The sequence below is a fragment of the Hemiscyllium ocellatum genome, chromosome 13 (genome assembly GCF_020745735.1).
Source record: "Hemiscyllium ocellatum isolate sHemOce1 chromosome 13, sHemOce1.pat.X.cur, whole genome shotgun sequence".
Taxonomy (NCBI): Eukaryota; Metazoa; Chordata; class Chondrichthyes; order Orectolobiformes; family Hemiscylliidae; genus Hemiscyllium; species Hemiscyllium ocellatum.
Genome location: NC_083413.1, coordinates 81169596 through 81192786, shown reverse-complemented (window position 1 = coordinate 81192786; position 23191 = coordinate 81169596). Strand labels below are relative to the sequence as shown.

At 39.4% G+C, this 23191-nt stretch overlaps 1 protein-coding gene across 1 annotated transcript in view; it reads right to left on the bottom strand.

Moving 5' to 3' along the window:
• Positions 1–3669: 3669 nt before the first annotated feature.
• The window catches only part of LOC132821970 (septin-2), an 86666-nt gene continuing 67144 nt past the window's right edge, over positions 3670–23191 (bottom strand). The window contains exons 8-13 of the mRNA XM_060835010.1: positions 18598–18699; positions 15482–15627; positions 14623–14706; positions 10028–10085; positions 9375–9493; positions 3670–6934 (exon numbers count right to left, since the gene is read on the bottom strand). Coding sequence (XP_060690993.1) covers positions 9383–9493; positions 10028–10085; positions 14623–14706; positions 15482–15627; positions 18598–18699 — 501 coding nt within the window. The 3' untranslated portion in view covers positions 3670–6934; positions 9375–9382. The remainder of the gene's footprint in view (positions 6935–9374; positions 9494–10027; positions 10086–14622; positions 14707–15481; positions 15628–18597; positions 18700–23191) is intronic.

Genomic DNA, 23191 nt, shown 5'->3' with positions numbered 1-23191 from the left:
TTTTCTGAGAGAGAAAGTGAGGACTGCAGATGCTAGAGATCAGTCAAAAGATGTGGTACTAGAAAAGCACAGCAGGTCAGGCAGCAGCAGAGGAGGACAGTTGACTTTTGAGCGCAAGGTCTTCATCAGGAATGTTGATGAGGAGCAGATGCTAGAAACAGCGCCTGTCTGGTCCACAAGTTCAGTCGCATTCCATTTACCTTCATGATGTTTCTGATACTCTATGACAGTTTCAGAATTTCCAGTTCATGGACTCCAGCCACTGTCTCTTCACCATGGATGTACATGTCCATTCCCCATCAGGATGAGCTCAAAGTTCTGATTCTTCCTGAATCAACCCCATCTACCGCCAGCCTCATCTGCCCAGCCAAACTTGTCCCTCTTTAACTCACCTCAGTTGCTGCAGGTCAAAAGGTAACCCTGGTTATACTAGTCTCTTTGTGGGGTACACAGTCATAGAGATATACAGCATGGAAACAGACCCTTCGGTCCAACCAGTCTATGCCACCCAGATATCCCAACCCAATCTAGTCCCATCTGCCAGCACCCGGCCCATATCCCTCCAAACCCTTCCTATTCATATACCCATCCAGATGCCTCTTACATGTTGCAATTGTACCAGCCTCCACCATATCCTCTGGCAGCTCATTCCATACATGTACTACCCTCTGCGTGAAAAAGTTGCCCCTTAGGTCTCTTTTATATCTTTTCCCTCTCACCCATGGAAGTTTCTATTTCACTCAATTTCCACCCACTCTCACCTTCACCTGGTCCATCTTTGACTCCTACCTTCCTCAACATCAGTTTCCATTTCTCTGTACGGGCTGGCCATCAATATCCACTAATCCTACAATTACCTTGACTATACATCTTCACACTGTGTTTTCCGTAAAGACTCTATTCCATTCTCCCAGTTTTTCTGTCGCATCTGTTCCAATGATGCTAGATTCTATAAGGGAGCCTCCAAAATGTCCACCTCCTTCCTCAACCAAGGATTCCCCATCACCATGGTGGATGGTGGACACAGGCCACAATCTGACTCATCTCCGGCCCTTGGGCCTTCACTCCTCTCTTCTGCCCCCACAACTGTGATAGGATCCCCCAGTCCTCACTTCTATCCCACCAGCATTAACAACCATAGGATCATTAGCTGCCATTTCTGCTACCTCCAGTGGAATGCCACCAGACACATTACTCTCTCCTGTCCTTCCAATGGGGCAGTTATCTTTAGGACACCATGGTCCACTCCTCCATTTCCAACATCTCCTCACAACTCTATGGCACCTTCCCATCCAATTGCAGAATGCACAACATCTGCCCATTTATTTCCTCCCTCGTCACTATTCAAGACCCCAGATAAAGCAGAGATTTACTTGCATTTCAGTCAATCCAGTCTACTATATTCATTGCTCACAATGTAGGCACTTCTACACTGGGAAGATAAAACTTGAAACAAACTGGACAACCACTTTGCAGAACACCTACATTCTGAACACAAAGTGATCCTTAGCATCCTACTGCCTGACACTTTAACACATCAAGTTCCTGGCCAACCTCTGTCTCAGGCTTGTTGCAGTGCTCCAATAAAGCTCAGCACAAGCTGAAGGAACAGCATCTCATTTGCCACTTGGGGACTCCACAGCTTTTGGGACTCAATGTTTAGTTCAATAATTTAGGGCCTGAGCACGTTCTTTCATACTCTTACGCCAGCCCCCACGGACCAGGCCTTATCACAGACTGTTACCACAACCAACTCATTGTTAGCTACAAATGATCCCAATTAGCAGCTATTGGTTCCCCAAGGCTGATGTTTACCCATTCTTTGTCTCCCCAGTTGTTGTTCTCTCTCTGGGCTTCATCTCCATCTACCAATTACTCAGGGGATACAAGTAGAAAATGCTGTGACTGCTCATTGAATTAGGCAGCAAAAGGTTTCATATTGCAATGCCAAGTTGAATGGTATTGGTACAAGAAACAAAAAAAGTGGTCCAAAAGATATGATTGTTTAGGCAGCTGCTATCCTGCCAAAGAAAAAGAAATAAACCAAGACAAACAATAAAATCATAATGCTGAGCTCAGAAGGCAGTTTTGATTTCAATGATTAGATCAATTCAGCCCAACTATTTCAATTTCTCAATTTATTTTGCATTCAGATTACTGCAATTCTGACACTGACACATCGTCTCGACAGATTTTGTTTCACTTGTTCCATTTCCCTTGGTCATACACTATGAAATCTTGCCAAAATCTCAGCACCCTGAAATCTTGCATTTTATTGTCCTTCTCACCCTATCACGAAAACAAAAGCAAAGGGAAAAGAAAATTGAAATATGAAGTGGGTAAGAAGAGCTATCCAATTTGCCTATCTTGATAGCCTCTCACCCCAAAGGGCAGCAATTCTGCATTATGAGCAGTTTGCGTTAGTTAGGCTCAGCACTGTGCATATTGCTTTGAAGAGCGTAAAGCAGTGGTATGACAAACTGTAAGATCCCCTTTTCACTGATTTTGGGAGATGAAAACTGTGACAAGTCATAATTATTTTAGTCTAGATTTATTAAAAAAAGACAACTTATTTGGGTGTTTTTGCAAGTTTATTGTGACATTTTAGTGAAGAATATACATGTAATGACATTGTTAAACTTAAGTCAGGCAGGATTGTATCATTGTTACTGCCTTAACTTGCAGTATATCAGCCAATGCAGTTGACCTGCAGGCTAATCAGACAATACTTGAGAATCCAGCATCACTTCTAAATCTACCAGAGAACTCAGACATTGGACACAATACTGTAATGGTTAATCGTTCCAAAATAGCTTCTGAAATCCAAGACTTGAAAAACATATGAAAGTAACACAGTCAGTCAATATTTTGGCAGTAATAAAGCTTCACAACTTGGCAATTTGGTGTCCAAATCGATCAGTGGCACTCCAATCAGAATGGAATAGCAAATCAGAAAAAGATACACAACTCTTCCAGAATTGCCCAGAAACAGCTTGCATAATTGGGAGAACTGTAGCTCCCCTCACGTTGAAATCAGTTTTGCCCCTTCTAAATAAATATTAAACCAAAACATAAGCACAGTCTGGATTATTTTCAAAATTTTCATTGAAATTACAAGGGAAAATCTGTACTAATATTGGAAGTAACTCCCATGATGGGAACAAACAAGTTTGTACTTTTTTCTTGTTTCAGTCTCAAAATAGGCAACATGTACCACACACACTAGGATCAGGAATAAAAGTTTCAAAAGTAAAACAGTTATAGTTATTAGGTAAGTACATAAATGACTTTTTCCTTCCTACTATCCCATTTCTCAAAGCTCACTTAGAAAGTGATATTAAATCATGACATTTCACTGAGGCAGATGGCCAACTCTACCACTACAATGTTCATTTGTTTAAGACTTTAAGTAGAAAAATTGTGAAAACTACAAAAAAAACCTCAATTCCAGGACTCATTTGTACACTAGTTTATAAACCTGAGCCAATTTGAAAACTAAATGTAGGGAAGAATCATTGGCTGTGTGACCTTACGACTATGACTTAGTCCTGTGATAGAAAGAAACCTTTTGGATTCACAGTATTGTTGTGGTTCTGTTCGCCGAGCTGGGAGTTTTTGTTGCAAACGTTTCGTCCCCTTTCTAGGTGACATCTTCAGTTCTTGGGAGCCTTCTGTGAAGCACTTCTGTGCTGATTCCTCCGGCATTTGTGGATGAGTGCCATGCCATCAACAAACACATCGAACTAGACCCTATATACCGACCACTGCAGCGGACAGCAACTGACAACCGGAAGCGGCAGATTCAAACCAGTATAAATGCCGGAGGAATCAGCACAGAAGCGCTTCACAGGAGGCTCCCAAGCACTGAAGATGTCACCTAGAAAGGGGACGAAACGTTTGCAACAAAAACTCCCAGCTCGGCGAACAGAACCACAACAACGAGCACCCGATCTACAAATCTTCTCACAAACTTTATTCACAGTATATTAATGTTGTGCAGACATTTATACAAGAGTGGGCTGATGTATATGATATCATAAGATGGCAAAGAAACAATTATACTAGGTCAAGGAACAACAGACTCCCATTTTGCAACAGGCCCATGTTCAGCAACTATAGAACTCGCCAATTAAATAAAAACAATGGCTTTAGTATCAAGCAAGTACTTGAAGAAAAAGTGCAGACCTAAACATATGCAACTGCAAGTACAAAGCATAGGTTTATGGACTGCTAGGGAATGGTGACTTCTGCAATGAATTCACTTCAGCCCAAGGCACACCATTCATTTAATCGCAAGCATCTTAACGTTATCAGATGTTAGAGATGGAAAATTAATTAGTTTCATGTCTATCCATATCCAACTTTACTGTGATCATCACAAACTGTCAATCATCTTCTGTTGGTCTCACTCCACTAGCATCCATTGCTCCAAATATTGTAATATTCAGTTCATTTTTATGACTGCACTGCAGCCTATCCAAACTGCTTTTTCTCATACCCACATGCTTGGAAACAGCTTTTCTTTGCTGATCAGTAAATCCTAAGTCTGACACAACTAGCAACTTCAGTTATACTCCGATTGAGAGTGGGAATATGGATTTAGATTTGGACTTGATAGCAACTTTCCTCAATCACAGGCTGCAGGTCTTCATTCATATAGACCACAAAAAACAGTGCCCAGAGACTCTGCTATTGGTCTAATTACAGAAAATAAATTTATTTGGCCATGTTTAGAGGGAGTTAAACATAGGATATTGTAATGAGCATCACTATCATCTAAAATTACAGATGTGAGAGCCATGAAAGCAATTTGAAAACCAAATATGTAAAAATAAGCATAAACTGTACATTTAGGGTATTACTATAATACGTTGTTAAGAAACTTCAGGGCTTGAAAATGCAATGCCGTACTTCTTCTGCTACATTCATTGGGGCAGCGTTTTATTTTAAATGCCCAGTTCTTGAAAAATTGTAATTGGATGTGTTCAACAAACTAAACCTCCAGGCAATTAACTCAGAACAGCAAGTCACAAAGTATTCAATCACCGCCACTGAGCACCAAGAAAATTAAAAGCATGTGCTCTGACCCAAATCTGAACAATTGGCAAGGAATTTACTTCAATCAGATTTGCTGTTAATAATGACAGTACTCTTTTTACAAAGATTTAAGGTCGCTGACATTTCTGTACTCACTGACATCAGCATTTACTCAATGTGTAAGCTAGATACACTATACTCAATCACACTAAACCTTTTAGGAAGCTAGTTCAAAGCCTATCAAAAGCAATCATTATAACACAGCAGCAGGAGATGAATAACCGTCTTCCATTCAATAACCATTCTAACATCTTAATGTAGCTTGTGATGAATCTGGTGTGAGCTCAAAGACAGATCGATGATTTAGAAATAGGTATTTCAGTCAAGCCATCCACAGGTTTTTTTTTTAAATAGGACTGAAAATGAAATAACAAAGTGTTTACTACTGATGGCATCAGATCTTGTGTGTATAGCTTCCCAGAAGAAGGCAAGATTGAGTGACCATAGGGTTGTTCTCCCATTAGACAGCAAGAGCAACAGCGAAGAGGTTGAGAAGAAGAAAAGTCCTTCACGGTAACCTCAACTGGTGTGAAGTTGAACCCATACTTTTGGAGTCACACGGCATCACAGACCAGCTATCCAGCGAAATGTACTAACAAAAACCTGAAGTAGTAAATTAATGAAGGATCAGATCAAATGGTGACAGTGCACTGAGGATATTACAACAGATTTGTTTGCAATTGCATTGTCTAACAGTGTGCATATTGCACCATTTCTAGAGGACATCAAAACATTTTACTGAATGAAGGTACAAAGGATTAAAAATATAAAATCTACTGGAGAATTCTGTGGATTATTTATCCTTAAGGATCATATGGTAAACAAACCTCTTCCCTAGTTATTCAAAAGGTTCTACCTAATTTTGTCCATGTTACAAAAAAAGGACAATTTTCATACCATCTACTTACACGTCTCTTATAAAAAAGCAGCAGCTTGTGAGAAGACAACATTGACTTGTAGGAAACAGGAGCAATTACAAAATGCCACTATCTCTCTCCTTCCATCAAGGAATGAGTTTTTTTTTTGGGGGGGGCAGTGCAGGGGGGTGCAGAAAGTCAATTTGATATTACACAAGGGAAATTCAACACACAGATCTACACCAAGAGACATCAAAACTCACTGTCACATGAGCCAACACCATAAAAGAGCATGCTTTTCAAATCTGTCTGCCAAGTGGAATCATGGGCCTGTCCCTTCACGAGAAGTACAGAATAGAAGCCTTGCAGCAAAGGAGCAAGTCATCAACAAGAGAAGGGCATCAAACTAGTCACTAAACCGATGTACTTGAGGAATAATTCAGTTCTTAGCCCCGAGAGATACTATTGTGCAGAACACAAGAGAAGCAAGCATTCAGTAAGTCTTTGTACATACATCACCATAAAAGTATTAAACATTAAGATCCAGAGACAAAGTACAGCATGCATCTATCTGCAGTAACTATAGAGCAACTATACCTCATTCGTCTCTCCACACCTTCCAACCTCACACATTAAACCAAATTGTATTATTTAATAGAACAGGCTACAGTTCTTTTATAAGCAAATGCTTTCCCAAAAATAGTGGCTTTTGCACCCTTAATCATCATTGTTAATACTTCATACTCGAAAGCTACAACTTCATGTGTACAAAAATTAACCAAAAGTGTAACGGAAGAACATCACAGTACAATATAAAAAAAAATTACCACAGTAAAAAAAATGGCAAAAATCAGGGTACAAAGGATTACAATACTGCATTGTGAACTAAACATTGAAATTAGCTGTCAACACTGGCTGCCATTATTTCCACACTTTAAATCCCTCTCCACTTCTGCTTCAAGGTGATCTTCAATCTTTGTCTGTAACAGATTGTGATAAATGATTGTATATTAGTAGTGGCGACCACAAGACCTAAACAGGCAGACAACCCTTTATCCAAAATCCAGAAAGTTCCAAAGTCTGAAGGTTTTCTTGGGAACTATTTTTCTCATTAACAAGATTATTTGGCATGCAAACACTTAACCCAAGACAACAACCACTTGATGTGTGTCACTCAGATTTGATGTGGGGGGGGGTTCGGTGGCCCAGCACTGGCAGACCTCAATTCTGTCTCAAGGCCTGTTTTATTCAGCGAGGCTGCTCCTCCGCTAAGATTGTTTTTTTTACAATTTCACCAAACTGTCACTAATTCTGAAATTTGAAAAATTCTTATTTCCAAAAACCAGTTGGTCCCAGGCATGTCAGATAAAGGATTGTACACCTGTATAAAGATGCAGGAGAAGTAGACAACACGGCGCATTCAATAATATCATAAAAGAAACGATAATCCTCAACTCTACTTTCCTGTCTTTCCCTATAATCCTGGATTTATTTCATGGTTCAGTACTGTGAAACTTCAGCTTTTAAAGTCTTCACACCAGGGACTTTCAAGGTTGGATTATTGAGAATATTCACAGATTGATTGTCCACTGTTTTAAACTGGCGATCCATTACTCTGACATTTTGCCCTCGGTCCTATTTCCCACAAGGGGAAATAACCTTTCTAATTCTTTCCTGAAAAGTCCCTTAAGAATCCTTTGTTTCAGTAAAGTCACCTCAAATCTCCAGTGAATACAAACCCAAAATCTGTTAAATCCCTCCAAATCCAAGATCGTAGAATCCTTACAGTTTGGAAACAGGCCATTTGGCCCAATAAATCCACACCGATTCTCCAAAGAGCATCCCATCCGGACCCATTCCCCTACCCTACTACTCTTCATTTCCCTTGACTATTGCACTAACATACACATCCCTAGACATCATGGGCAGTTTAGCATGGCCAATCCACCTAATCTGCACATCTTTGGACATGGGAAGAAACTAGAGCACCTGGAGGAAACCCATGCAGACACAGGGAGAATTCGCCCAAGGCTGGAATTCGCACAGACATTCGCCCAAGGCTGGAACTGAACCCAGGTCCCTGGCACTGTGAGGTTGCAGTACTTACTGCTTCCACTGAGCAACTGATCAATCTGGTTAGTTTTTACTGGATTGCCTTCAAGGTTTCCTTACATAAAAGGGATTAAAATTGTTCACAGTATTCCAGTTGTGGTTTGACCTGTGCCTTTTATAGTTTTAACAAGACTAGCCTCTTTTTATACCTTTGACAAAGGTCAACATTCATTTGTCTTGCCTATTACCTGAACTATTTTGAGATTTATGTATTAAGATCTCCTAAATCAGTACAACAATGTTCTGCAGTCTAGCATATATCCTGAAAGTCTACTGACAACAATGATCAAGAACTAGATCCTACATTTGGTCTTCTCTTTCAAATCTAACATCTGTGGTACTGAACCATACAGACTCAGGAGATAGCAAGTAAAATGGTCCATACTCAAATAACAGGAATAGGTTATAAAACCTGCCCCAGTGGCAGATTGGTCTTTAACAGCTGAGGCTATCTTGAAACCCCTCTTTACCTTTCCTCAAGTCCTTCATGAAATCTAACTAACAACATTTGGTCACTTTTCAGTTCTGACTTTATATTTCGTACATTGCACAACAGACTCCTTTAGAAATTTTATTTAATACTGTTTTAAAACAATAGAAAAGCTATTGTTTACATTTTATTCATTTAATGTGCTCTGGGTTGTTGGAAGTTGTTTTTAAAAACATACTATCCTTCAAATTTCATTAGACTGAAATATAGACAGACAATATTCCCTCCTATATGACTCAAATTTCAAACACTGCGCTCTTTTTATGCTGAAATACAACTGTATTGCAGAAAGCTTTCTGACCTTAAATCAGGGCTTCCTAAAGTGGGGTCAAGGCCACTGAGGAGCTTTGCCCCCTTTGCTTCCACTTGAACAGACCTTCTCACCCAATCACCTGCTCTTGTACATTGCTCTCACCCCTGCTCTCAACAACTTGCAAGTCACAAAAATGGTGCCACAATGGGAAAAAGCTTGTTAAATACTGCCCTAATGATTTCAAATCTAAACCACAAATATCCAGATTGATATAAAATACCAGCTCTCCATCTCTTTTTCCCAGACTTACTGTTTCCCAGCACCTTGCCCTTCTTCCAGCTTCTGTTTGATCTACAGTAACTGAACTCTTTCCCAGGATTATCATATATTCATTTCAGAGTTCTGACCACATTCCATGCCAATGCCCATATTGACTGCTTCAGTGGCATCTGTAAATTGCTCCATCAGATTACAGGGATAACAGCTGTACACCAATTCCACTTAAACTTCCTAGCCAAATCATTTTAACTTGGTTAAATGGTAGCTTGCAAGAATAAATACTCACTCTCCAGATTATACATGTTGACTGTGCACACTGCTGCTATCTCCATCTCCTCCTGGCTTCTGCATTTGCATCTGCATTTGAGCCTGCATCTGAGCAATCATCTGCTGCATGCGACGTAACTGTGAAAAAGAATACAGAGATATTATCTCCTCAAAGATAAAGCAGCAACTATAAAAAAAAGATTGACAAACATGTCAGACTTCATAGAAAGTTATGGCTTCAAACTGGGGGAACTGATGAAGTGCCTACCATAACTTACAGCATACCATAACTTAAAAGCCATCAAACCTTTTTCACAAAAAATGAGAACATTCATTAAGAATCTGACTTACAGGATGGAATCTCATCTCCAAGTAAGGATTCTGTACTTCCTGTGCTGTACATGACATGCAATAGAGCAAGCTGTCTTGGTGGCACAACAGCCCAATTGCACAGCAGTCTAGGAGTTGAGACAATTAGTCCAGCCATTTGAAAGCTCAAAAATGTACAAGTCTCACCTTCCAACTACATCTATAAAAATAACTTATGACAGGTGGGCCTGAAGTGGTGTATACTGTATTGTCTTATAGAAATTAAGCCAGTCCTTGAGAAAAGCCATTGGTACTGAGCAATAGATCTTTTGGAAAATAATTTCTGCAGATTTCAATTCTTACCTCAGCTTCTTTCTCCAGCAGGATCTGGTCCTTATCTTGAGGATGCTCTTCCCCTTTCCTGAGAGATAGGGCAGTATTAGAGACACAAAAGCACAGATCTATTCCAAACCACATACCCAGCCTCATCTGGATCACAATACAGCACCTCAGCACCTGACATTTAGAACAAACACTCTCCCCACTGGTCTTCAAATTACCAGCAAATTGCTGCTTGGATTAAAATAGGTCTCCCATACAATCACAACTTGATTCAACTTATTCTCACATTGTGTTCCTTTCACAAAAACGTTGGGCCTGATACTACTTTGATTTACATGTTTATTTTGATGCCTTTCAGAGTCAACCTGTCATAGGTAGATAAAAAACAGTGGCAGATTAGAGGAATATACCCTGGAGGCAAAACTGAAAGTCCTACACTGACTCGAAAACCATTCCTGTAGCCAATTCGAATATTTAAGTTTTATTTGATTAAACACTTAGTTTCCTAACAGGTAGTAATGAAAAGGCTCAATGACCTTGACAATTTACAACAGTTCTCAAAGATTTGGTATTTTATAAGCGCTAACCATGTAGACAATATTGCAACGACTTGAGGCAAGGCACAGCAAGTGGAGCAGTTCCTGATTTGAGGCAATTCAGTCTCTCTCCTCCCCATATAATTTAACCAAGTGATCAGAAGTGGTTTCCCAAACAATTTTTGTTTCCCAAGTGGAGAGCCTCAAAAAGGTATCAGCACAACTGCTCTCTCCATGCAATAACAAACTGATTTGTGCTTTCAACTCACTCAAGACTATGTTCAGGTCCATTTCACAACATATTCCTTAATAGTGAAAGGCACTTTCATTTGTCCTGTCCTGGGCAAAATCAGACCTCAATCTGGCTGAGCTACATTCAAACTTGGGAACAGCACAATTCCCAACCCAATACTTCCAAAAAGTTATTTTTTAAACTACCAACATAGAAAGCAGATTCCATGTAATGGTCTTGTGACCCTAACCATTAAGCTTCATACAGCATCAAGATGTAAATGGTCTGCCACAGGTAGAGTAATGGAATATCATTTCAAAAGGTTCAGCTTAGTTTAAATTTGACATCTTCAGCCAGCAGCTTACTATGACATTGAGATTGTCATTAAAAGGAATCGAACCCAAATAAGAACAATCTATTCACAATATTTGTTCATATTTATGCTTGTTCTGAAATATCAGGCCCAATGCCACTAACACTTGTCATTGTGAGCATCAAGATACTCTTCCTTCAAGTTCTCATTTTCCATACTTCCAAACCCATCCAATAAATTAACATGATGAAACCCTGGAAAACACTTTGAAACAGTGAAGATGAATGTTGAAAAAGAGAAAAAAAGCACAATCATATGAAAGGAAAGAGGAAAATAGTAGTAAAGATAAGGAAAATTGTACGAACTCAGATCTGTCAGCTGAATAGAAGCAAAACACCGTGGAAACTGGAAATCTGAAACAAGCTGAGGAAGCTGGAAAAACATAGCTGGCCTGGCAGCATTTGTACAGAGAGAAACAGTTAACATTTCTGCTTCAGTATTCCTCTTTAGAGCTGAAAGCAGTTGGAACTTTTTTTTTGTAAATACTTATGACAGAGGCAGAAGTGATATATAAAACTGGTGAAAAAGACAAGAGGGGCTTGTTAATGGTAATGAAACAGAAACAGTAATGTAACATGGGTGCAAATGAATTATACCTATTTTGTATCTCTTTCAACAGCACTAACAAGCCCCTTTGTCTTTTGCACAAGGCACCTGCACCTTCTGTGGTCTTGCTCTTCCTCTGCTACTGCCTTGGTCAAAGTATTTAAAGATGTTAACACTTTTTAGTTCTGAATAGGAGTTATAGTATACTCCTAACATAAACTGTTCCTCTCCACAAAAGCTGCAAGACTGCTCAATTTCTTCTTCAGAACTTGCTTCCCATTTCAGAAAAATGGGATTAAATGCGAAGCGTCACCAACAAACTCTTTAGATGATTAATCTCAACAACTAGCAACTTTAAAATCACAATCATTATTGTGTGTCATCTCTCAAATATAAAGTGTAAACAAAAACAAAACGGGAAAAAGGAAGCAAAATGAAGTTCCAGCTTGTTTAGATATTATTGGAAGGCTAGGTTTGACACACACCACTTTTCCACTTGTTAATGAAGCATTGAAGCACACTGCTTTACTACTTTGTTTGAAGGGCACCAAATTAGTTATGGGCAACTTATCATGGTAAAGCTGTTTGGGTTAATCTTGTTAATCTTCAGGAAGTGTTTTCACACAATATGTTGATAGTGTGGACTGTTTTATCACAACACTTAAAAAGGAAATTCAACAAATTACTGGAGGGTACCACTCAAAAAACGGTGAAAGTAAGGTCAGACTGCATGGTTCCTACATAGGCAAATTGAATATTTGTTTAATTTGCTTATCTTGTTTCCACTGAAGTTTGTGAAGTTGTACAGGATTGATGTAAATGTTCTCTCATCCAACCAATCACATATACAGATTTGAATATATTTCAGTTGGCATTCTTTAAAGGATTGAATATTCTGGCTCAAACATACAGTCAGAACATGAATTAGCATGATGAATACCACACACTTTAATCTTTCTATGTGCAGCAGAATGCATGCAGTCATGAAGGCTATGGAAGCCAAGGTAGACCATTCAGCAAAGATCCATATGGCTTTTGTAGCAGGATGGTATTTAATAATAAAAGAAAGTATGCCCATTTGACAATTCAGTTGATATGGGGAAAAAAATAGGCTGAAGTATGAATACAGTAGATTCTGCTCCTCCAGTAACCCAACTAAAATGAAGTGACTTTCTTTTCAATCAACAAACTAATAATTTTTTGCCAATTACCCATCGCAAAAGAGCTGCAATTTCATAGCAATGGCATCAACCAACAACAGATGAGCAGCTGCAGCAATACAAACAAATATCAAAGCTGATTACCTTACTGCAATCAGTCAATTACACTATGTAAACTTGCCCCATCCATGGAAACAAAGTTGTACCAGTGCATCTTGTATCAGTCACAGGCACATAAAGCGGGTTTGGATGTACTTTTGAGTTCAAAACAATCTTAAAGTTATTCCTACCAAAATCAGAGAAACATTGTTTATTTAATCCATATGCCTTCATATCAGGAATTGTGCTGCTCAGGGAAATTATGAAATATTAAAACATTACTAGAGAATCTTCTTGAATTTCAAACATTTTGAAAGATTTACTAAAGTCTGGCCTCATGGACTCGAAGATTCAATTCACAGCACAGTTTGTAACCAGTTTCTTCATTAGTGTCCCCCATTGGCTCTCACCTCTGGTCATACGTTGGATACAAAAGATTTAATAAGAAAGAATAGTAGGAAATAGATCAAAAAGACCTTCTCAACTCCTCAGGTTTTTGCCAATGTTGCTGCATACCACACCTTACCCCAGTGTGTCAAACAAACATTCTGGAACTCCCAGAGACCAACTCATACATATTATTCACTCTGGAATCAGTTTTATAAACACTGTTGTTCAGAACATGAGATAATGCATTTTGGATCCTACTTGGAAGGGCAAGAAGGTACTCATTAAATCGCCCAAAAGTACCATGTCTTGTTGCAGGAGTGCAATAAATTGAAGGTTAAAATAGAATTGATAGCATGAGGTGAACATTTTGGTGTTAGTAATACCGCTAAGCATATTCCTGAAACTGGAAACACTAAAAAAGTTCAAACAATTTTACCTTTAAAGACTTCATTTTTCAAAAGCATTTCCTTGTTGGCAGAATTAAAACAGCTTCAGTGCAGCAGCTACTGCAGGCTGCAAGCTCATCTCGTCAATCTTGTGCTGCTTCATCTGTTTAGCTAGCTAAAGCCTAGAGTGCCAACATTAGTCAATCTCTGAAAGAAGCCCAGAGATAATAAGACTATTTCTGAAAGCGTACTTAACATGAGGTGAGGCCATGAATTTCACCAAAGTGGGTCAGGGACAATGTTTTAAGACTTTTTGAAATGTTATTATAAATAGCTGAATAATTCACACACTCATGTGTCTTATAGCCTGATTGGAGTCTTGAAGTCAGTCAGTCATTTTTATTGGCGGCTATTCACAGAAAACAAGTTAACAACCAGCTTAAAATTGAGCAGCAGAAGGCAAAGGTCCAATTCAGGTTGTGCGGAGGCTGACATGTTCCACAATTTCCTTTTCAGACACAGATTAGATGGCTTCAAAGAAACAATTCCATCTGTCAGAGAAGAGGATTCTTACTTTCTGGTTTTAAGAATGTGCCTAGTTTCAGTCCCAAGGCTACGGTAATAATTAGTTGAATTTAGTCCATTCAGGGCTAGGAATCCTATTTGGGTTAATCCAGACAATTCCCAATAGGAGAATTAGATGAATGGAAATTTAGATCAATTGCATACCCTTGTCTCATGCTAACTCCTTTCTGTCCCTTCACACACTGGGTGTAGGATATGGTATACCAGAAACTTCTGCTTAAATTGCTTTCAGAGGGTGAGAAGGTAAAGAGACAGGTGACAGATACGTACAAAGGAGAGAGAGGGAGAACGTAACCATGTGATGACAACCTGCCACCCCGTTTGAGACGCTCCGAGCGGAAGTTTTCATAGTGAAGATCCTGGGTCACCTCCTGCAGATCCTGCATGTGTGTTCTGAACAAGTTAAGAGAAATACAAATTTCAGAACCAGAAATTTTTTTAGGAACAAACTATATGATACTACTTAATTAGCCTGATTGCTATTTGGCTACATTTCACTTGTAGATTTTCTTAAGAGGAGATTGAAGTCAAAACTTGTCAACTTTCACTTGCCAGAACTGGGACATGAGAAACAGGCAAGTAAAGAGGAACAGCACTTAACACAATGAGTAGAGGGTACTCACTGGTTGGACCACTATTGGCTGGATCTGAGCGACAATTAACTGTCAATTTTGAGTCTCAGACCAGGCGGATAAATGACAGGGGATGCTGCAGAGTTTGGCAGTCTTCATACAGCTTTTCTTGAAAAAGGTGTAAAGCATATAAAAATTTCTCTTGCCTACATAAAAACCAGGGTCCTAATAATTTATGCACACTGCAGGCTTGACTCAATCTTGATTTGGATTGTGCCAACTATTTCACTGGAAACCAGTTTAGTTATGAATGACTTCCAGTAATAAAATCACACCTAATGGTGGATATGCTTTTCTATGGCTTGGAAGCACAGGTTGAGCATGAGTTGCATGCTGCTGGCTGCAAATGGTGAACCCGATATATTGTTTGATATCAGTCTTGATATTCAAACGCATTTCCCATTACCCTGCACCTCTGGAGTATTAGTCCAGTACATTACCACTGTACAACAGCCTTCCCTCAACATCAACCTGAATACCAATTTAGGGGGTACATGCATCAACATTACTATACCATGTCTAGCTAAAGAACTTACATGAGCATGGTTCTTAGCTTCAGGAAGTCATTGTGCTCCGGATTCTCCACCTCCACTACTCCCCATGGATACAAACGCCCTCGGACTTTTTTACCTTTTGCCTCAATCAACTGATTTGATCCAACCACAGCAAAAGGGATACTGGCCTGCATTCAAAAGATAGAACATTTTAGGACAATATCACAGCTTTCCAAGACAGATCCACTAGAAACAATTCTGCAAGGCTTTGCTACCAAAACTTGGAAACATTTGCACAAAAATCTCAGTTGTTCCGTACAGTACAAAAACACAAATACATCAATCTTAAAGACCAAGTATGATCTTATATTTACACATCTGGTATTTCCAGGAACAGAAAACTCAGATTACTGATGTATGGGTGCACCATACATGTTGATCACACGTCTAATGGCTACCAAAGCAAGTGAATTAACATTATTATACGTCAGAAACACTGATTTTCTCTACTTTAATTTCTGAGGAAGGTTGAGTTCTCAAGTTCTAAAATCTCAAAAAGGATGGTGTGCTAAATTATTGTATCTCATTACCCAAAAAAAAACCTTGTGTTGCTCTATCTCCTTTACTTTTTACACATCAATGGATAGACGTGGAATACCAAGGGCTAACTTAGCTGAAGTTGATTTAATTTGATCGCAAAACACAAGGACAAAAGTGCAGATGGTCTTACCACTCATTGTCAATAATTACAATTTGACACTTGATATGTCTTAACAGTGTAAAAAAAGGTATTTTCTGAAAAAAATGCGTATGTAACATTCACAAATGGATGAGGATGGATTCATAATAAGCTGTCTTATCAACTTAATGCTGTTGACTGCCATCTGGGCAACTGAAGAAACAGTTAAAAAAATTAATTTGATATTTAAGCATGGTTATTTGATGTGGATGCTGAGCCACCATGAACAATGAAGAACACCACAGTGTTGCCTCTGCTGTATTTCAGGTATTAGTAACAATCTACAGTAGAAAACCCATGAGTGTCAGATCGATTATGAAATTGAAGGCACGTACTGTACCTTTTAGAGTCAGTAAAAGCTGAAAGCTGGCAAGCACCTGTAGTGTGACTGATTGGCAGTCAGAGTGTGCTGGAGAATTGAAAGATGTAACATTTGGCTGTAACCTAGATACCGCCGTTGTTTTCATAGCTGTTTGAATTTAACCAGTTTAAATTATGCCTCAAGATACTAAAACCCAACTGAATTTCAATTTTACGGTTTTCACAACATCGAACCAATGAGGACAAATCTAATGTTTGGGGTATCAAAAAAAGCAGGCATTTTCGACAGTTAGTCAAAAAGAGCACCAACTGTCATTGAAAAACTGCTATTCACCACACTCTGTAAAAAGGTACCTTTTTTTATATGAAACATCTTTGCAGCCAAAGACCGAAGATGACCCAGGGAGATCTACAAACACAGGAAGATCAACACTGGATTGGACAGCTGCTGTCTGGTTTTGAAAATGAAGTTGTTGCAAATTTAATAGAAGCTTTATGGAATCAGTATATTGTTAAAGAGTGGAAGGTAGATAACAACTCTTTAAAGAGAAAGGAGGCTGAGAGTTGTAAATTGCTGTTGCTTAATGTTCACTTTTAGTGTTAAAGAATAAAATTAATAATTTTAAATAGTGGAATTTGGGTAGTTCTGTGTCACTCAATTATGAGGCGAGGTAAGCTTTTGTGTGTTCAATTTTAAAATGACAATTTAGGCACGTCCAAAATGGACAAATTCTGTAAATTTCCATAATACCTTAAGACAGTAGTTTAATTTCACAAATTCTATTGTTCTGTTGACATGTCACAGGAAAATACTAATGGAAGACAATGACCTCCAAGACCTAAGGAATTGCTAAATATTTTTTAAAAACCACTTATTTACCTCATTATCCAACATCAATGGAATTTGTTTGATTCTCCTTAGAACCAAATCTCTTCTCAATTAGTCTAGACAATGATATATAAGTCTCAGTTCCGATTTAGGCTCTCAATGAGCAATCAAAAATTTCCAACTCAAAAGTTATAGTCAATTTTTTTTTCTCAATTTCTTCAAATTGTTCCTGAGACTATATTTGTTTTATCAGTACAGTGAAGCTTCCTAAATTCTAAATTCACAGTTTAAACTTTAATTCCAATGCACATTTATACAATATTGTTATGGATCAGGCCAGACCACCTCAAAACATTTCAGGTAGTACCCCGGACCCTAAATGTACCAGTTGTGTTAAGCAAATGTGAAGTGGATATAGCAGGAATATTTGAAGCTGGCCCAACCACTTAGTTTCAAACAAAACAGAATTTATTTGCAAAATTACCGAATCAAACACAAACCAAAGAGAACAGAATTCAGAATAACTTAATCTACCCAAAAACTCAACAGACTATCCCAACTCAATGATGCTGTTCCAAATACATGCAACAATCCTCATAAACACCCCTTGGCACAAGAGATGTTGAGGGAGGATCAGCATGGACCTACTTTATTGGGTCGAGCAGGTTTACAACTGACTGCCTGCTAAAACCAACCCAAACCAAACCAGAGTAAAAAAAAACAAACTGGGAGAACAGGCCACTGCCCTTTCATTGTACAAGATTTAAAAAAAAACTTGACAGCCTCTGCCTGAGGCAGTTTGTGTAGCTATAATCAAATTGGCTCTAAACCCTTCAAACCATGACCTCTTGAAAACTCTGCATTTATGACCCCTCTGGGGGACAAAAAAAGCAAAGACAACGTAACCTTACTAAAGGAGCATCATCACCACAATCTTGGCCCATGTATAATGTAATACAACCTTCAAGAACTGACCAATTCATTTTCTTATAAATTCTTAACAATGGCAGAAATAAACCAATCCAAATAAGACTGCAAGAGATTATTTCAGTACGAGCAAAATGAAATAAACTCAGAAGATGTCAACGAATGATGGCCCAACATTACCATTCGGACAGCAGCTCACTTATTTTTTTTGGTGGAAGCTGACCGACAAAGGTGATTGTTTCCCAATGCAATAGCAAGAAATACATTCCACTCTACCACATCCCCCCACCCACTAGTTATGCATCAATCACAACTTCTGTTTTAATTCCTGCTTTTAAATACCTTAAGGATTCGAGTTTGCTCCTTGAAATCCTCATCCTCATCAGACTCCGCATCTGGAAGATGGTATATCCTAATACTGTGTTCCTCTATCTCATCGAGGATCTTTAAAAAAGATGAAATTAACGAAAGAGGCTTAACACAACAATCAAGTCACTACCTCACGCTAGTTAAAGAGTTTAAATTCAATTGAGAATTTTAACTTTGGGAATCAGAACAATCTACACATGGTTAGGATCCTAGACAATGGCAACTGAATACACATTATGGCTTTTTTCAGGAGACATCGTTTTCTTCAAATCAGTGTTTTTGCTCATTAGCAACACCTACAAAATGATACACTTGGCACACAAGTAATGCGGGATCAAAAAATGTGGTGCTGGAAAAGCACAGCCAGTCAGGCAACACCCAAAGAGTCGAAGTGTCAACGTTTCAAGCATAAGCTCTTAATCAGGAATGTGCATTCTTGATGAAGAACTTATGCTCAAAAGGTCAATTCTCTGCTCCTCAGATGCTACCTGACCGACTGTGCTTTTCCAACACCACAGTTTTTGATTTTGAACTCCAGCATCTGCAATCCACACTTTCTCCATACTCAAGTATGGCTACAAACAAAGAATGAACTGGAGAGTTACAGCATCTATAGTTCTACTTCGGTCAGATTTCTCTCTACAAACAAGTTATTCCTAAAATGACTTCAGATATGGGATCAAATCATTAAGCCAGCTCCATAGCAGAATGATAGAATTGATAGAATAACAGTCAAGCATGCAATAAGTTCTACCTCATCTTATTCAGTTTGTTTTCACACAATTAATGGAGAAAGATAAACAAAGATAAACAAGCTTTTGTTAGGAGGGCTACAAAGAGGCGGTTTGCTCATAATTGGGTTTTGAGGATTCAGTTCTAAACAGCAAGGCTGAGGAAACAAGATTATGCCAATAGCATAGATCTTTAGGAACAAATGGCCCATTTCCATGCTGTTAATCCCCTCCCACCTGCAATATCTATATATAACCTGTATAGCATTGGTTCAGTTTGCAACCTATTAAATTTCAAGCTCCATCAATAAGAATCAGTTAGGAATTGCCCATGAAGTACTATCTAATTAGTTTGAATCCTAAGTATCACTCCAACCACAAAGGATCAATTACAACTCTATTCCAGTATAAGAAATCACTGAGGAGCTCCAGTAACCATAGCATTTCAGTACTTTCTTTTAATTCATAGTCAAATGTAGGCCAGACCTGGTAAAGATGGCAGTTTCCTTCCCTAAAGGGCACTGGTGAATCAATTGACAATAGAGATTTAGACTCTTGGTTCCAGATATTTAAAATTCAATTCAAATTCCCACAATTTGCTTTGGTGGTGTTCAAACCCTGGTCTGCAGAACATGATCCAGACTTTGGATCAACAGTCCAACAATGATGCCACTTAGGCCATCACCTTTCCTCAAATAATGTGTGACACGTGTCATCTATCAACACTGCCCATCTTTGATGATGGATATTGGTCCAGACTAGGGATAGATACATTCTTGTGCCATGCCATTATTTATTTTGTAGTTAGACAATGATGGTCTTTTTTTACTTGTCTTTGATTGCATGCAATATTATACTTATTGCGCTGGAGGTCCACAGTCGTCGAGTGTCTGATACCAGAGTAGCCAGTCAACTAGAAAACTAGAGCTTCTAGAAGTGAATTTCATTCCTAAAGCATTGTGGGTCAACCCTCAGCAAGTGGTCTACACCAGTGCAAGACGACAGCTCCCTACGAGCTTTTCAAGGGCAACCAGGAATAGGCAATAGGTGCTGGTCCAGCCAGCAACACCTACATCCCACAGGTGCTTTTTTTAAATAAGTGCATGATTGAGCTTTCTACCTTGGTCCCACAGAATTCAACACTTATTGATATTGTCACACAGTCAATTCCCAGAACCGCTTGACTAGAAAATTCACCTGGTTTGCTTCAAACATAAGCCAGGAATAAATCCACAGTTAATGGGAGAATATTTGCAGTTAAATAAATGAGGACCCATTTACAAAACAAATAGGCAAACAGTGGGCTTAATTATGGCTCGAAAGGGATCTGTGGAGCCAATATGAATGCCAGAGGCATTAAAAGATTACTTGAAACTAATTTTCAAAGAGGATCCTGCAGGATATCTGGTTGGCATGGACATGTTGGACTGAAGGGCCTGTTTCCATGCTGCACATCTCTATGACTGCACAACTCCATGTTGCAGTTGTATAAGACTCTGGTGCGGCCTCATCTGGAGTATTGTGTGCAGTTTTGGTCACCATACTATAGGAAGGATGTGGAGGCATTGGAACGAGTGCAGAGGTGGTTTACCAGGATGTTGCCTGGCATGGTAGGAAGATCGTATGAGGAAAAGCTGAGGCACTTGGGGCTGTTCTCATTGGAGAAAAGAAGGTTTAGGGGAGATTTGATAGAGGTGTACAAGATGATTAGGGGTTTAGATAGGGTTGACAGTGAGAAGCTTTTTCCGCTAATGGAATCAGCTGTTACTAGGGGACACAGCTTTAAATTAAGGGGTGGTGGGAGATTCAAGATGGCGGCAACTCAGCAAGTCTGAGCCTACAGTGCTCCTTCCAAGACTTGGGCAAAGTGGATCTCCCACCCCCACCACACTCACCAAATCATCTAAAATAGCTCTTATTTAATATAATTAGTTGTTTGGTAGTGTTAGTATTAAATTTAAATAATCTAATCTCTTAGGAAAAATGGCTAAACGGAGGAGAGCCCACAGCTCTCAGCAAGCAGGAACCCCTCCCCTACCCTCTCCCTCTCCAGCTGCAGCTGAGGCGTCCATAGCCGCCCCGGGGGGACTTACCGACAATAACGAGCCTTGTGGAGATGATTACCAAGCTGGATGCGAAGATCGACGCATTTATCGAAGAGTCCCGACATCGCTGGGAATCACTCTCAGCCGAGCTGCAGAAGCACGGCCGAGACATCCAGGAACTCGAGTGCTGAGTTGGAGGGGCGGAGTTAAAGGCCGCGACCTCCGAAACTGCAGCTCAATCAGCTGCGGAACAGGTCCGGACTCTCGAACAGCGAGTCCGGACCTTAGAGAGAATTACATCGACGACCTCGATAATCGAGGTCACCGAAAAAATATTCGTTTGCTGGGCCTTCCCGAACGGGAAGAGAAAGGCCAGCTCACAGCATTCCTGGAGCAGTGGTTGCCACAATTTTTGGATCTGGAGGCTGGATCAGGCCAGGTGTGGGTAGAATGGGCCTACCGGGTCACAATACGCGGGCCTGGCTCGAACCAGCGCCCGCGCCCGGTCCTGTTCCGGCTGCAGAGCTATAGGGAGAAGCAGATACTCCTAGATGCCTCTAGAAATCTTGGAAAAGATCCTAAAGCCATGATCTATAAAGGATCCAAGATCATGTTATTTCAGGACTTCTCCCCGGCTCTGGCCCGAAGGAGGAAGGCGTTCGATGAGGTGAAGAAGTGTTTAAGGGACTTAAATATTCAATACACCTTACGCTACCCAGCGACGCTATGTTTTAACCACGAAGTTTCCGGGTATAATTTTAGATCACCAGAAAAGGCTAAGGAATTTTTGGACTCTCTTAAATAAATCGTAAGAGACAATGTATGTTGGTTTGCCTTTTCTCCACTCCGATTTATATCCCCCCTTTTTTTCCTTTCTCCTATCTTACTGTTTATTATCATCTTGGGGGGGGGGGGGGGGGAAAAGAGGGAATTATTTATTTGCTTTCCATTTAACGATTTTCTCCCCCCCCTTAGGGTTTTTAAAAATTTTATTATTATACGTATGTAAGTGTGTATTTGTGTGTGTGTGTGTGTATATATATATAAAAACCAGGGGGTTTAGTTAATGTTGGTGGGGAGAGGTGCTTATCTTATTCTATTTTATTTTTGCCTCCAGGAGCGGGGTTATTTTCCCTTGCTATTTTATATTATTATATTTAATTATAATTTGTTGAAGTTGTAATTTTATAGTTATATATGTTTATACATGGTATTGATACTACCAAATATACTCAGGTGTGGTGGGGGGGGGGGGGGGGCTGTAGGGTGTTCACTGTTAACTCTAGCTCGGTATTATATCTGAATTCTCCTCATCCTATTAAGGAGCGCCTGGGTCAAGGGTGGGGCACTGGTTGGGAGAGGATATGATGGACCATTGGAAAAGAAGTGATACCCCCTGGGAATAAGGGGGATAATCTCCATTCAAATATGTTTTTTTTTATTATTTAGAAATAGTTTCCTTTTTATCATACTGTTATGAGTGTATTAGAGAACCTTTATTTTTATAAATTCTATATGCTCTTTGCTCGAGATGTTTTAGATAGGGTTTCCCCTCCCGGGGGGTCTCGGATTTACCCAGATGATTATGGTTGATCAGTCATTTTATTTTGGTAAACTGGGTGGTTGAAGGTTCCCCTGGATTTTCAAATTGGCATAGATTAATCATGGAATGTATTCCCCTTGACTTCCTTATAAATATGGTGCACCGAAAGACCGAATTTTTTTTTATAAAATATGGCAGCCCTTTTACATAGATATTTTGGCTATCCTAACAAGGGCTTTTATTTAATT